Genomic DNA, 14316 nt, shown 5'->3' with positions numbered 1-14316 from the left:
GGCATAGGGGGGTGCACACATGGGGCGGGGCAGGGCAGGGGGGCACTGAAAGTAGGTGATCTGCCGCCTGTAGGCCTATATTTTTTCTTCAGTGTTTTAAAATGAGGGCACAGACACGCATGCACCAGTGGGTAACCGTTTCTGAAGATTAACTACATTATTCAGCTCGGTCGCAACTGAGGATCTATTTTCAGTGCTTACTGAAGGTATATTCTTATCAAATTTCTGTCAATCGATTCACCAATTGGAAAATAAAAAAAATAAATTGTATTTTCTATCTCTTAGCTGCAAGCGTATTCAGTTACCGTAAGAGTGACAGTTTATTGAAGATCTAACTTAGATTTTACTGAAATACATAAGATGACTTCCTTTACAAGGGTTTCCATAAGTCTACTTCAAACGGACACTTTTGAACACAAGGGAAAAACTAGTAATGACTAAAACAATTCATAGAATTAAGCCACAGAAGTGAAGCAGTTGAAGGGTGGGCTGCTCTAACCCTCCTTCTGTTTTAACTGTCAAAAACAGTCAAAAATGCCTTCCACTTGATTTCCCCCAGTACACAGACACATATGGGAAATTTCACTGATTTTGACTGATATTACAACTGTGTCAAGAATGTATCTTAGCAAAGGAGGGCTAATGAATAAATTCTGCTGTTTGGTGCACTTCTAAAATGATCTTCTTCTTCTTGATTCTTTTTCCCCCATGTAGTTACCTGATTGATCATCGTAATAGGAAGGCTTCTCTTGAACAGAAACAGGTCAGAAAATTTCCCTTATTAAAAGCAATTACAGGATTTATCCTCGTATTAAAGACTGATGTAGTTCATTTTGCAGTTCGTCAGTTTTAACACCTATAGGAACATGGCCTAATTAACCTGGCGTGTTAAAGTAATGTTTCAGACGTGGACAGCTGTCAGAGTCCTCACTCCGTAAGGCTAGGATGCACCTCCACCTGGTCAGCGATCGCTGATCTCATGCGATCTGCCGCCGTCTCATAGTTTCGTCGTTCGTAAAATTGAACGATTTTCTGTTTTCGTGACCAGAAAGGTGCTGCATCGTTTATAGAGTATCGACGTGTAATTGATCCAGCAGTCGCTCTTTCTGTTCTTCTGAAAGGAAAGCGCACCAGTTGCTAACATCCTGTCGAATGACTTTACTCAGGCTAGTGAACTGTCGGGCTGAGGTTTGTCGATTTGGAGCGTGGTGAATGTTTTTCCAAAAGTTTTTAATAGGTTTTCCAAACTGAAAATTTTGTGTATGTATAATCCGTGTCTTCTGAATAAAATAAATATTGTCCACAATTTCTCTTTAGTACAAATAAACGCAAAAGGTGTGTCACAGCACCTCAGATCGGTTTAAGTTTGTACATGCATCAGTTCAGTACAGGCCTAGCAATGATGTCTGATTTCCAAGCAGCCAGTGGCATTACAATTATTTTCGGGACGAAAACCTTCCCGGCATCTTACATACGGAGTCAAGCTTGTAGACGCAGCCGTAGTCGTTCCACTCCTCACCGTACCACAGGGCCACGCAATCTTCGTTCTGGCTGTGGGTCGGTTCCCCAGCCTTGAAATTTCGGTAGGACGTGTTGCTCCCGTCGGTCCAGACGAAGTGTTGGGGCGAGACCCTGTCGTTCAGCCCGATCCACAGTGCAAAGTAACTCCTGCCGAAAACATCTTTGGTGTAGTTCTTGAGGAACGTGTTCTCGTCCATGCTGGCTATTGACATCAGGTGCGACTGTCTTTCAAACAAGGAGCGTGCTTGGCAGTTGTTTTCGGCCTCCTGAAAGTCCAGCTTTTCCGTGACCATCAAGTAACAGTAATCGCCGTTCTCTCTCCATTGGAAGGGGCAGTTAGAACAGGCTGTATTCAAGGGGAGAATGCGGCTTATAGCTCCAAAGAGTACACTGAAATTCATCAATCGCATCCGATTCGGAGCCATTTTCATTGTAAAGAGGCTCATGCGACGCCCGCTTAAAAGTCCAGCGAGAGTTTACGCGTGTGCAGTCCTTATATAATCGTTGCTTCATTCCAAGTCGCGAATGCTCGAGTCGTTCAGCCCAACGGTATCGATCGCTTAGCCAACGCCGATTCATACGGAAAAACAGATCCCAGCTCGCCACTGGCTTCTCAAAAGAAGACCTTTTTGGTTTTGATGAGGTGACTGGAAATCGACGATAAGTTTCCTCTATTTTTTTTAAAATGTAATATATACGGGCACCTCCCTTTTATTGTCACGTGGACTGGTTGGCAAAAACCGCACTTGTGACGTAGACAAAAGATAACACAGCGAGGACACATCAGTGTCGGTATCAATGGGCAAGTTCGGGCGCGAACTATAGCTCGACCAGTAGTCTGTCACTTTTCAACAATGGGTACGTGCAATTCAGTCACACGAGAACAATTCAAGCTGGCTTATTTTTTAATATGATAGTTAGGCCTATCCACATTTTCACTGTTAGCTTGGATTCTCGCAGTGTGCATGGTCATTGACATTTGGTACAATTATTTTCAATTGAATGGTTCCCTCTGTGATGATAAATGAAATCGGAGGAGCGACCATGCTCAAGGGCCTGGTCCCAAATGGTCGACTAGATAGTCCAAACCACCCATCGTTCGGGCGGTGTTAGTCAAACTACAGTTAATTATGGTCGTGGCTCCAACTTGCTCTTCAATACCGCAAGTAGGCCTCAAATCACCCTCTTTGGTTTGCCCTCGGAACCCATTATGCACCCCTTTACAGACGAACGTCACGATTTCGTTGCTCTAAATTGGAAAATATCAATAAAAATAAAGGCTATGTTCAAATTACTTGACTACCACTGGAAATAATGAACGCCTATAGAGCATCTGCCAATAGCTGGTGGCCAAAGAAGAAGCAATTCAACTAATGGAGCTGTGAAACAGTATGGTTTCACATGCAGGAGCTGCCGAAATTGGAGCATATATGTTCGCGCTCAGACTTTGGTCAATGACAAAAAAAACATTGTTAAAACAACGCAGAGGTTGCCGTTATATGTGGCTTTTATTTTACTTTGTGGACAAGGATTCGTGACTTTCTCGTGATTCTATAGGCCTAATGTGTAAACTACGGGACTTTAGCTACTTCTGTTTAGTTGGGGTTTAAGACACATGCATTGTTAGACTCACTCTCACCCGCGCTTGACGATTTGCCTGAGTCGTGAAGTAAATACAGCAGAGTATAAAAGCGTTTTCAGTTGGAAAAAGTCGTGTTTCTAGTCATCTTTTTGTCTTCATGCGCGTTCACACAATTTCCTCGATGGTTCTGTGAAACACGCGCCTGATGAGACACACGTATGCGCCGCGTTTCGAGTCTACTAATGAACGAATCGAACACGAGATAATGGCCGTATAACGAGGACGCTCTAGCCCGAGTAATGAACTGCAGCCTTGGACAACAGCTCGTTGATCTATCTTACTTCATAATATGATATTGCTGTCGTGCGCGCTTCAACTGCGAATGAATTTCCCCATCAGATGCAATTTTGATTATACACGATCTGGTGCCTTTCACCGAAAAAGACAAGAGAGCGTGGTGGTGGGTACTCAACGCACACACGAAGACTATACATTCCCACAGGACGTCATTCATCTCTTCACCAAAAGTCGTACCCATTGTAACTGAGCGTGTGATGATTCCCTCCAAGTTTCCCGTCCAAACGATTGCCGAACGGACCGTGCCGAAAGCATATGCATCTATTGTCATCGATACAAAAATCTGCTACTGACGGTTTAGATCGTCGAGTGCATCAAAAATAATGACAACTTTCATCAACTTGTTTTTTAAACCACGATCGTTCTTTGAATCACTGAAGCATTATACTGTAGATTAAAACTGGAAAGAAGAAATAACACTCTTCGACTTTCACAGTTTGTGAATTACTGTCCTAGTGATGTTTCTTCCCTTTTTCACGATATTATTAGTTTTTCGGTGTCACTCCCAAAATAGGCTGATTTTATGGGCTTAATTTAATCTATTTCCCCGAAAAAGTATGATCCTAACAGTATCATTAACCGCAATTAATTTAGTTCTTGCACTGATTGGCTGAATAGTTCATAATTGAAAATAAAATGCTTGGTAGAGGGGTTTTCACTCTTTTCATACCTAGTGTTAAAAGTTTAGCGCTGAAATTTTAGACCCCAATGAACCCAGCTGAAATGTCCACTCGATGATCTCGATAGTTGATGAAAAATAGTTACAGGAAATTTAGACAACATATACGGCTCTCGTCGGCCCATTTTGTCCTCTATGGGCTTTATGCATGAGCAGGCAGATGTACCTTGTTTCCTAATAACGACTTCCTTGTTCGGCCGGCTGCACTTGGTAACGTTGGCACTTCGTCCCTCTTGCATTGGCTGCATGTGCCTGCACCAGCAGTCCCTCTACTTCTGTTCAAAATCCGGGTATTTTTTCTGTGCGCATGTGCCTGCGCCAGCAGTCCCTCTACTTCTGTTCAAAATCCGGGTATTTTTTCTGGCGGTGGGCCTCAAGTGTTGCCCCAGGCTTTCTGTTGTTCACTGGTGAGGAGCAGTACAGCGTGCACGGAATTCTGTTCGAGGCGATCAACCCTCCGAAGGCATCTTTGGTGTAAGTTCGCCGGCAGCATAATTTTCGTCCAGGCGCGACTTTCTTCCTAGCAGATTGCGGACGTATTTGGCAGCAGGTCTTGGCCTCTCGGCTGCCCTTAGTCGATGACATTAAAGTGACAGCAACCAGACTCGTCATCCCCATTTGGACAGGGCAATGTTGGCATGTATCAGTGGGTGAAAATGTGGACTGGAACCAAAAGCAAAACGAAAGCCACGGATCCTTCAGACAAATCCAAATTTCGTCAAACCGCTCCCCTGCGTAGCTCGTTCTTAGAGTAGAAGCATCACAGTAAGAGTTTTCTGCCGAGAGTTTACCGTTAGCATCCATCTTTGTCCCAGATAAAGCCTTTGAAACTAATCTGTATGGAGGCACACACCTTGGAGTCTTGCAAAATTCTGCAATAGAGAGTGTTCACGATAGGGCCTTCTAAATAGAACGATGTGATAGGTTAATGAACAGATCGTGATGAACAACGTCTATAAGAATAGCTGTTAAAGGTGATGTCTTTACCGCTTTCATTTCTACAGCAGAATCGGGAAGAATTCTGTGTGCACAAGGATCGCTTACATTGGTGATTTTGATTATGTTTAGAACATCTATTACTGTAGGTCCTAATTAATTCAGGGTGAAGACCATAAATGGTATACCATTTATGTACATGATAGTGCTAAACGAAGGGTCACTGACTAATTACATCATTTATTTTTCATGAATGTTGTGAAAATAAATATCAGTGAAAATTGGCTGATTTGCAAGACATAATTATTTAATGAAGAGTTAATGAAAACGAACGGGCAATTCCACGAAAGTGAGAGGGAAATTTGTGGAATTCTTGGTCGCGTCTTGCTGCACAGATGCGCCCACATTACAAGGTATTCGTTCTCGATCTGTAAATATGGCGGTCAGTGAAATTCTTAATAGTCTGTCGCAGCTGTAGCCTGGCCGAGATCTTCTTGACCTTCGCCCTCTTCTCCGCCCGGTAAATCTCCCGGCACAGGTCGTGGAGGGCGTCGCCGATGTCGAGGTAGTTCTCGCTGGCCGACAGTTCGTAGTATGGGCAGCCCAGCTCCTTGGCCAGGTCGGCGCCCTCCGTTGGCGACACGGTGCGCAGGTGGCACAGGTCGGACTTGTTGCCTATGAGAATGGCGGGAATCCGCTCAGCGTCACGGCCGGGCACTTTAGAGAGAAATTGCTGGATGTACGACACGTACTCGAAGCTTTCCCTGTCGACCAAGGAGTAGACTAGCACCAGTCCGTCAGAGGTCCGGATCTGCTCCTGCCTTGCCGGGCTTTCAAAATCCTGCAGATTGACAAGACACAATTAGAACAATGGCGTTTCAACCAGGCGATGAAAGTGCGTCTAATAAGCTGCAACACCCTTTATCGATGTGACAATTCATCTTGCTGCATGCCGGTTCACTTTGCATAAGTACTTCATTTACAGGGTTCTTCGAAATGGGCGGGAAAAATTCTCCAGCAACTGCCATAAGCATTTAAAACACATTCTGCTTTGTTGGTAACCATGTTAACCCCAGTAAGCTTTCTGTGTTCCTAACGCCCAACACTTGAACGAGGGTTTTCTATTCTATTGGACTTTATTTTTCTCATGTCACGGTCTCGGTAAATTTTGGTCTGTAAGGTAATTAAACCAAAGAAGATGAGGTCAGGTTCTTACCTGTTACCCATTGGTAAATGCTAATTGCTAAACATATCGCTTTACATAATCATAAATTGAACAAAATTATCATTAAAACAACCAGCCATTTTATTGCCTTTAAAAGCCATTTTTAAAATCCAAACATCGTAGAATTGGGTATCAGTAAATGAAATGACAACTCTGACTGCGCTACTTACAAAGTCTCCAGCGGTGTCTACTAAGTTAATATTGATGTACTGGTCGTCTATCTTTGCTGACTGAGTGTATATGGATTCTGGAAATTAAAAAAAAATGGCTTTCTGTTGGGAACGGAGGGAATGTTGTTCCAGCGTGTTTTTCTAGCTTTTTCAAATTAAATCGTAGCGACTAACATTCAAAAACTAACACTTGTAAAGCAACTCCGATCCTCCCTCGAGGATTGCCCGAAAATTCGACTGACAAAAACAAATATCAAAACAATCTGTCATCGGTTAACGCGTCAGGAGAAGAGTGAAGCGATTAAACCAAATTAGGGGGTTAAGAAAGAGGTACAATAAATGATGGAAATTAAGAGACTGTTACCTAAATTGGCATCATAGTCTCCGATGAACCGATGTGTCAAGTATCGAACAACGAGAGCTGAAATAAAAAAGAGAAACACAGATAGGCAGATAAGACTTTGGCCCTAAATGCTTGAGGAAGAGAAGAGTGTATCCAAAATATCGAGCACGACTTGGAAGGGCCACATGGACGTTTTAAGCTGGCATAATTGGTGAAAATTTAATTTTAATGTCTGAGTGATTAGGCTTTCACTACTTATTGCACATGGGTTCCAAAATTACCGATTTCCGTTCAGGAAATGTTTGGACTGCAAAACCGGCCTAATAAGCCAAGCAAATCGGTCACCTTAATATTGATAAGCGACCTCGGCCTGCATGGAATGCTTTGAACCCCTGTCACGTTGGAAATTAAAAATTCGGTCCATTCACGCCGTGACACACACTACAGTCCGTCACTTGAGTTGCAGTCTTGGCAAAGGCAAACATGTCAGCAAGTCTGCATAAATTTGATTTATCTTTTCAGTTAGCATTAAGAAATAAACATATCATGCAATGGATAAAAGAAAAGAAAACAAAGGAAATGCGGGAGTTGTAAAAGCCGTTTTTGTTACATCCATTTTCTGGTTTAATTTTAAGCTGTAAAGTCGTAAAGTCTGTCACGAGCCGGTGCGGACTGTCTGGCCGGTTTTATCTTCGGTTATGTTAGGATTAAACGGCTGAGATATGTTTATTCCCCGTTGATGGGATAGTATAGTCCATCCCTGGGTTCTCCCCAGCTAAGTCCGGTAACGGTTTATACTCTGGGTGGAGAGAAGCGAGTGGGGAGGACGGGGCTTACCAAAGGGACACAGCCCAGGGCCAAACGCTGGATTCGCACCCTTGACCCTACAATCACGAGTCACGAACCTCAACCACTCTAGGAAACACTCCCTCTTAAGCTTTTTTTTTAACTTTGCGCTTAAATAAATGGTTACCCCCCCCACAATGCGGACTTCCGTAGCTGCGCCCTTAGAGCTGTGTATGCTTCTTTATCACTTCCTCTACTATCAGAAAAGATAATGAAAAACAGGCAGTCTGTTTTCCTGTTCGATTGACGGCTTTACCACAGACTGCTACGGGCTTATCACTTTATTACACTGCAATCTCCCTATCCCTTCCTGGTAATCCATTTCAAATGCCACAGTTCTCATTACGAACACCCCCCAAACATGTATCAGGGGGAAAAGTTGCAGGTGAAACCAATATATATAGCACCAGACTTTGCTCTAATGTTGTACGATTCTCAACTGAACATGATTCATAAATATTGCTCGGGGCCGAATGTCGGTCATGCGCGCTCTGAAAAGAAATTGATAAAAACCAAACTAAAGTATTAAGGGCCAAGTCCACGAAATGGGATTTCTCTTCCGAACACGCACCCCTTGCTATACCCGCTGAAGAAATTGTGTTCATAACCGTGGGGGATGAGAACAGTTATGACATCCGCCTCCCGTCATCAATTATTAATACTCAGTGAGCCGAGCGAGTCACGAGCGCCACATCTGCAGGGGAGTTCATCTCAATCTTGCCAAGGCACTGTGAACGCCCATAAACCACCAGCTGCCGTCCTCTTGCTTTTATCAAATTTTAAGGGCGGGGGAGAGAGTGGATTTCTGGTAATAAACATGCCAGACAGGAAGCCATAAACGGGTTCTTCACATGCCAGGATTGTTCAAATGGGTTGGGCTGACCTAATTTCTCCGACCCTTTATTACTCAAATATTGGGTTATATTGGCAAGGCTTTAATGGTGGACTGTACACATTTGACGTGATACCGGTTGGCACTTATAAAGAGAGTGTGCCACGACCGACTAGATGAGGTGTTATTGCCAAAAAAGATAGACTTTTCAAGCGACTACCCCATTCGGAAGCATTACTCCTTGTCACATTGAGGTCGTGGGCGGATACAGCTTTCGGAAAGCTGTATGGGGACCGGGGGCGTCCCCCTTCCCGGAAATAAATGAATTATACGATACCCTCTCCTGCATATTCAGGCAATAAACAAAGGAGATTTGCTGGAGTCAATATTTTTCAACCCATGCTTTTATTTCGAACACTGAGACCGAAACACAAATGACGCTTGGGTACCCAATCTTCAACTACACTGTCAGCCAGGTTGACCTTTCCTGCAGAATAATGTCACTGATCGACTTGCCGAAGTTCTCTCGCTTCAGATCTTTCTGTATAAAGGTTTTAGTGCAGTATGTAGATCTAGTTGGCTGGAGTAATAACTTTATTTTTTTCACTAATTAATGTCACCCATTGTGTAACACATGAAATTGGATCTGTCAGCTACAGTTTGCCGTTTAACATTCCATTGATTATTTTTGGCCCCAATCAACTAGTATTGTGAATTTTTTAGCTGCCTGTAGAGGTGGTATTGGCAACCTCAACACCCTCGATCCAGTGTCTGAAGTTCCTCTAGGCTCATGGTTGCTCTCGGCTTTCAAGACTTTCAAGAGCATTTCCTCTACTCCGTTTTCCAGCTAGATACAAAGTAAATTCCGTCTGCTCCGTAAATCTTCAAAAAATAGCCAACATTTTAAGCCAATGAGCCCTCGTCGCATGCAAGCAAATCAAGGGGTGAAAACTCGATGAGAGGCCGATATTACATTCCATCTGATGCTATTTTCTTGGCTTTTTACAGTGAGTTAGGCTTGTTTTTGCCAAGTGTCGCTACGAGCCAGATTAATGGCCCTGATATTTGGTCCCCATGATACAAGAATGGTGTTATTTCCAGCTCTCTGCCCATACCACTCGGATTCTGTTAATCCGTTTTCACGCCTAATAAGAGGGCTTCGATTGCAGACCGCAATTATAGGGTCCGCCTCTCTTAGGAATTACCCAGACCACAGTTGAGAGGAATTCTCCACAGAGGCAATTCACGCTGAGCGGCTTTCGATTGAACGGTCTACATGCCCAAGAAACAGCGCTCCAGGACAACCGAAGAAATTCATGCAAGAGACAGAAAACCTTGTGATCACACAAGCTTGCAAATTGGGTCGGGTTTAATTGCTTGATCAAATGCCACAGGGTGAAATCACATTGAGGCTGAACAGTCTTGCTTGAAATTCAGTTTGCTTTGCAATTCAGCCTCGTTTCCGCATTTTCCATTTATTTAGTAAAATAATCAGAAGTTTTCGTCAAGGAGAAACAGCGAAAAAAGTGGAGATTCTTCGTTTCCCCGACTTAAACCGCGTCCCTCCATCCACATTGCCCATTGTATAAGAGAACAAAAGGGTTTAAATAAGGCTTTGAGCCGTGAGATGAATTCGATTCATTGTCCAGCGTTGACCAGCCATGTACATCTGCATACATACATAAAAGCTTTACTCTTGGCCCAAGCCGTTAATTGTCTGAGTCTTTGCCTGGGTGCACAACCATTTCTGGTATTCACATGCACGGTGCACGCATATCAAGTCATACAAGGACATAAGACATGCAGTCAGAACCATCGATGCAGCCTCCGAATGGAGTCCGAAGGGTTTAATTTGTGTTAAGTTAGCTGCAAAAATAAACTAGATTTCAGTTATCAAATGCTACGGATGTGACTGTGCGGAGTTGGGACTTTTTACACCACCAACAAGGCAGGCGAGGGATTGGGAACCACAGTTCACTGTCTGTTCAAATGAAGGCTTCATATATATATACTACCTTGGAAAAAAGTTACATGCTTATTCATTGAAATCCCCCGGTGACCGCAAGAGATTTGGAAGATACGTGCATTCGGAATATCATCTGAGAAGTATTGATAGGTAAGTTGCTGAACAACTAACATTGTTCTGTAAAGTTATACATGAATTGTCATCAATTGTCATCGCAGTTATTTTTAAAATTTGCTTAATTAATATCGGAGGAAGAAAAACTGTATTAGCTAGATATCTTGAAACAAAGGAAAAACAAATAAGGAATCCAGAAAAATGACGAGATAAAAACAAATGGAAGGAGCGCGTATAAAAATGAACAGGACACATGGACAATTTAAGTGAAATAATGGAGTGTTTTATCGTAAAAATCTGTAATCGCCAACGAACGTGAAAAAAAATATTAGCGCAGTAAATCGAAAAATTTATAGAAAACATCAACCTCCAGTATACGTCCCAATTAGTCTATAAACTGTAAAAATAGCGTTCCTCAGTCAGCTTGGATTTGTAATAATTCAATGTCAAAACTGTGACTTCTGTGTTTACCAAGTCGATTTCGATCCGTCATTTTTTGAAAGAAAGTACTGTTCGCTGATTTACATTCTCAAGCGTAATCGATACTTTTCTGTATACGGTGATGTCACAAGAGTGGTTTACAACATAAGAAACATTGTATGCATGTGTTGAACCTAACTTATTTTTTCAACAACTTCCTCGTTCTTCAATATCCCCCCCGTCTGACATCACATTGAACTGCCTGCGTTCAATAAAAATGGGGGCTGCGTCATTTCAATTTATTCAAAGTCACCCGTTCAATGTTATTTTCAGTTACCAAATTATTAAGCTGCTTGTACGGTTTGGCGTTTTCCCAGTGTATTTGCAAGCGGAAAAAACCGAGACTTAGCTCAAACCGCACGATTGGGGTGGTCACTCCTGTCTGTAGACGAATTTGTAAGCACAGTGGCACCGCCCTCTAGAGGCGGCTACCAGGACCGATCACTGCACGCGGTCAGCCGCAGTTGAAAGTATTGTATCATTGAACCATGGCTGCCAGAATGGAAAAATGCAGAGACAAGCATTTTGATGAGTAAGGTGTCTACTGGCTCGTCTGTTACCTCCTTTAAAAAAGAAACTCTGAAAATTAGGTCAAAGCGGTATACTGTAGATGGAGCCACTGGTAACTATGCATAGTACGAGCCTGTAGTGTTCCCTAGTTGTGACATTACTCATCCACTGGGTTGACTGCTCTTTGGTAATCCCATTTTCAAAGGGCTTGTCGTCATTTTGCGAAATGAGAGTGGGACAGCATAAACAGACAGTTTTCAGGCCGATGACCTGCGCAGCATGCTGTTTATCCCCCCCCCGATCCAATCTCGATCTTCTTTCGCGAGCGAGATGCACCGATTTCAACGCTATTCATGGGAGACGGTAGCGTGAACAGTAGCGGATATGTCGGGCGACGTACGGCCCTCGTGTCGCTCAATTAACCTCCTGCCTGTCCCTGGGGGAATCTATCGGTCTTTCAGGACCATCTACCCACAGGCAAAGCAGCAAGTAACGCGGGGGGGGGGGACTCGCACACATTCGTCTGGTTGTCCGAAACACGGTATCGACACAACAGTCGTCATCCATTTTCCCCTGCGTGGTTGTTTGTGATTAATGAGTCTCCAGATATCTAGACCCGGGAGCGATGGTCGTGCTCGAATCCAGCAAGTTGTCAATATCTTTTGATCGGCACAATGTCAGCCTTTTTTTATCGCTAACTCAGGCTTCGTCCTCCAGCATATGATGTCATTCATCTTATGCAGAAATGATTACACCGCCTTTGGAAATCCATGCACTTTTACCGTCATACTTTCTCTGTTTACATTTCCTGGGTTGAAAACAGTCCCCCCCCCCTTGGGCATTCAGAAACGTTTTCACTGTTCAACATTAATGAGGCCAAATCCCTAAATTTCAGAGAGACAGAAAGCGTGTGCTTAGCTGGCAAGAGAACCACGCCCAGGTTTTCTTTGAGGTTCCCTTTTGTTTTGGTTCTCAAGTTCTTCTACGTCATTTGCAAATTTGGTCACTATATCGGTTTACTAACCAGCTTAATAACTCCAGCCCTATTACCAAAATAAACAAAAATGTACCCAGAGACCCATTTAAGAACAAAAATTGACCCGAAATATGGAAAAGCCGTGAAACAATTTCGCACCACACTGTGTAGTACTACTTCGGATTTTCAAAAACCATCGAATCCCAGGCAGAGAAAGAACTAGAGATCGCACGCACGGGGACGAGGTTGGCGTAAGTCAGAATGTTATCTGTTCCCCATTGCCTGGAGTGTTACGAGTCAAGAGCATCACAATTTTCAAATCACCCGACTAGTTCACATCCAGTAAAAATTTTGACAAGTACTGAGGAAGTTGACCATTCAAATTTTGACTGGTCAACCGCTACTCGGATCGTTTTCAATAGAATACCTCCTTTGAAATGTATAAAAATTTCAGCCTTGTCGCGACTCGTGAAGATATTACCGAAGCAACGGTGCTGTTTTTTTCCTCCATCAAAAGTCAAAGCAAGTCAACATCGTGATTTCGCTGCTCGCCATGGATGCCTCATAGATGGGTATCTGCCTTCCTAGTCTAATTAGATCTTTGTCCAACACAGATACACGGTTTCTCTTGCAGCCAGGGCAACGAGGTTCGTGCCGTTACGGTTTCTACTACTAATCCTTGGTATTCGTTAGGGGGGCACGTACGCTTTTCCTCTGTCCTTGATTAAAATGCGAGTCCGTTCACAACTATCTAATGAAGCCTCACAGGTTTCGTCCTCTCCCTCTTTCTCTCTTCAGGGCGATGTTGTCTTGGTCCGTAGGGGGTAAACAATGACCAGGTATATCTTTCCACTATGAGGTGGAGAGCGGTATCATGTTACCAACCGCAGCTCTGCCTCGGGTGAAAAAGTTCCCAGACCCATAAGAACTTGCACGGGGCACAAGTAAATAGTACAACTTCAGCAGTAAGGCTGTTCACCCGCGAATGCGCGTCTCGGACCAATCGCCGTAAATGTCAGGACGGAGGTGTAATCAATACGAGTACATCACATCTCCAGCACTTATCAAATTATACCAGACATGATTTCTTTTTTGGCTGTATGGTGTTAAGTTACATGTTTTATGATTCGTGATAATACTCTTGCCCTCCGAATAAAGAACTTCAGGCCAAGTGCTCTGGCATAATCCTGTGCCGTTTTAGTTTGAATCGGAGAAGATTCCAACACAAGGTTCAAACGGGATTAATGATAATCTAAACAATTGAGAAGATCCTCGTTCGAAGACTCTTCAGCCCCAAAATAGAGCCTCAGGGAAATGCGCACTTAACACGGCCAGCCGGCGATCGATGCGGACCGTTTGTTTTAATGCACGTCCCCTGCACTGTGAATGATAATGCAAGTCGGGCGGGTAATATTATCCGTGAGAGCATATCGTTCGGAAATAAGCACCTTGAAGTATCGCGGCACAGTTTGTCCAATTGGAGCCTAGGTCCAAATACGAATTCCCAGCAATTGGGGTTTATTACGATTGATCGACCCAGTTGAAGGACCTTAATGAGGTGAACTTCAATACCGAAACAGAGGGCATCTTCATTTTGTCAGCAGGAGCGATAGCAATACTGCTGGGGCAGTTCTTCAGCCATACACAAGGCTACATGAATAAATCAGTAAAAACCACTTCCCATGTTCTTCTAACATGCACTGGTCCTTGCACTTGTTAAGACATTTTTTCGTAATTATTGAGGAAATCTAAAAATTGCATTTTTCAAGATTGTATCGA

At 43.4% G+C, this 14316-nt stretch overlaps 3 protein-coding genes across 4 annotated transcripts in view; 1 reads left to right on the top strand and 2 right to left on the bottom strand.

Annotated features, from left to right (window-relative positions):
* Window positions 1–93: 93 nt before the first annotated feature.
* On the bottom strand, window positions 94–3657 carry LOC110991180 (C-type lectin mannose-binding isoform-like). The gene has a single exon (XM_087135072.1). The coding sequence runs from the start codon at window positions 1965–1967 to the stop codon at window positions 1437–1439; it is 531 nt and encodes a 176-aa protein (XP_086991198.1). The 5' UTR covers window positions 1968–3657; the 3' UTR covers window positions 94–1436.
* Window positions 3658–3801: 144 nt separating this feature from the next.
* Window positions 3802–14316, bottom strand: part of LOC110991079 (ras-related and estrogen-regulated growth inhibitor-like) — a 32300-nt gene continuing 21785 nt past the window's right edge. Inside the window, exons 2-5 of one of the 2 annotated variants that reach the window (XR_015424926.1) lie at window positions 6835–6891; window positions 6471–6547; window positions 4453–5916; window positions 3802–4391 (exon numbers count right to left, since the gene is read on the bottom strand). Coding sequence is in view for 1 of the 2 variants with exons in the window: in XM_022256220.2 (XP_022111912.2) it covers window positions 5482–5916; window positions 6471–6547; window positions 6835–6891 (569 nt within the window). In the remaining variant the exon portion in view is untranslated. Of the gene's footprint in view, window positions 5917–6470; window positions 6548–6834; window positions 6892–14316 lie in introns of both variants that reach the window. The other variant, XM_022256220.2, reaches the window with a different exon arrangement.
* Window positions 10241–14316, top strand: part of LOC110991078 (ras-related and estrogen-regulated growth inhibitor-like) — a 65252-nt gene continuing 61176 nt past the window's right edge. Inside the window, exon 1 of the mRNA XM_022256218.2 lies at window positions 10241–10607. The gene's annotated coding sequence lies outside the window, so the exon portion shown is untranslated. The remainder of the gene's footprint in view (window positions 10608–14316) is intronic.

The sequence above is a fragment of the Acanthaster planci genome, linkage group LG03 (assembly GCF_054643075.1).
Source record: "Acanthaster planci isolate LZ-2023a linkage group LG03, COTS_SCS, whole genome shotgun sequence".
Lineage (NCBI taxonomy): Eukaryota > Metazoa > Echinodermata > Asteroidea > Valvatida > Acanthasteridae > Acanthaster > Acanthaster planci.
Note: the sequence above shows the minus strand (reverse complement) of the source record. Positions and strands in the feature narration are given on the sequence as shown.

What these genes read in the sequence shown, in the direction of transcription:
- LOC110991180 (XM_087135072.1), bottom strand. Translation starts at nt 1,967, where the DNA reads ATGAGCCTCTTTACAATGAAAATGGCTCCGAATCGGATGCGATTGATG.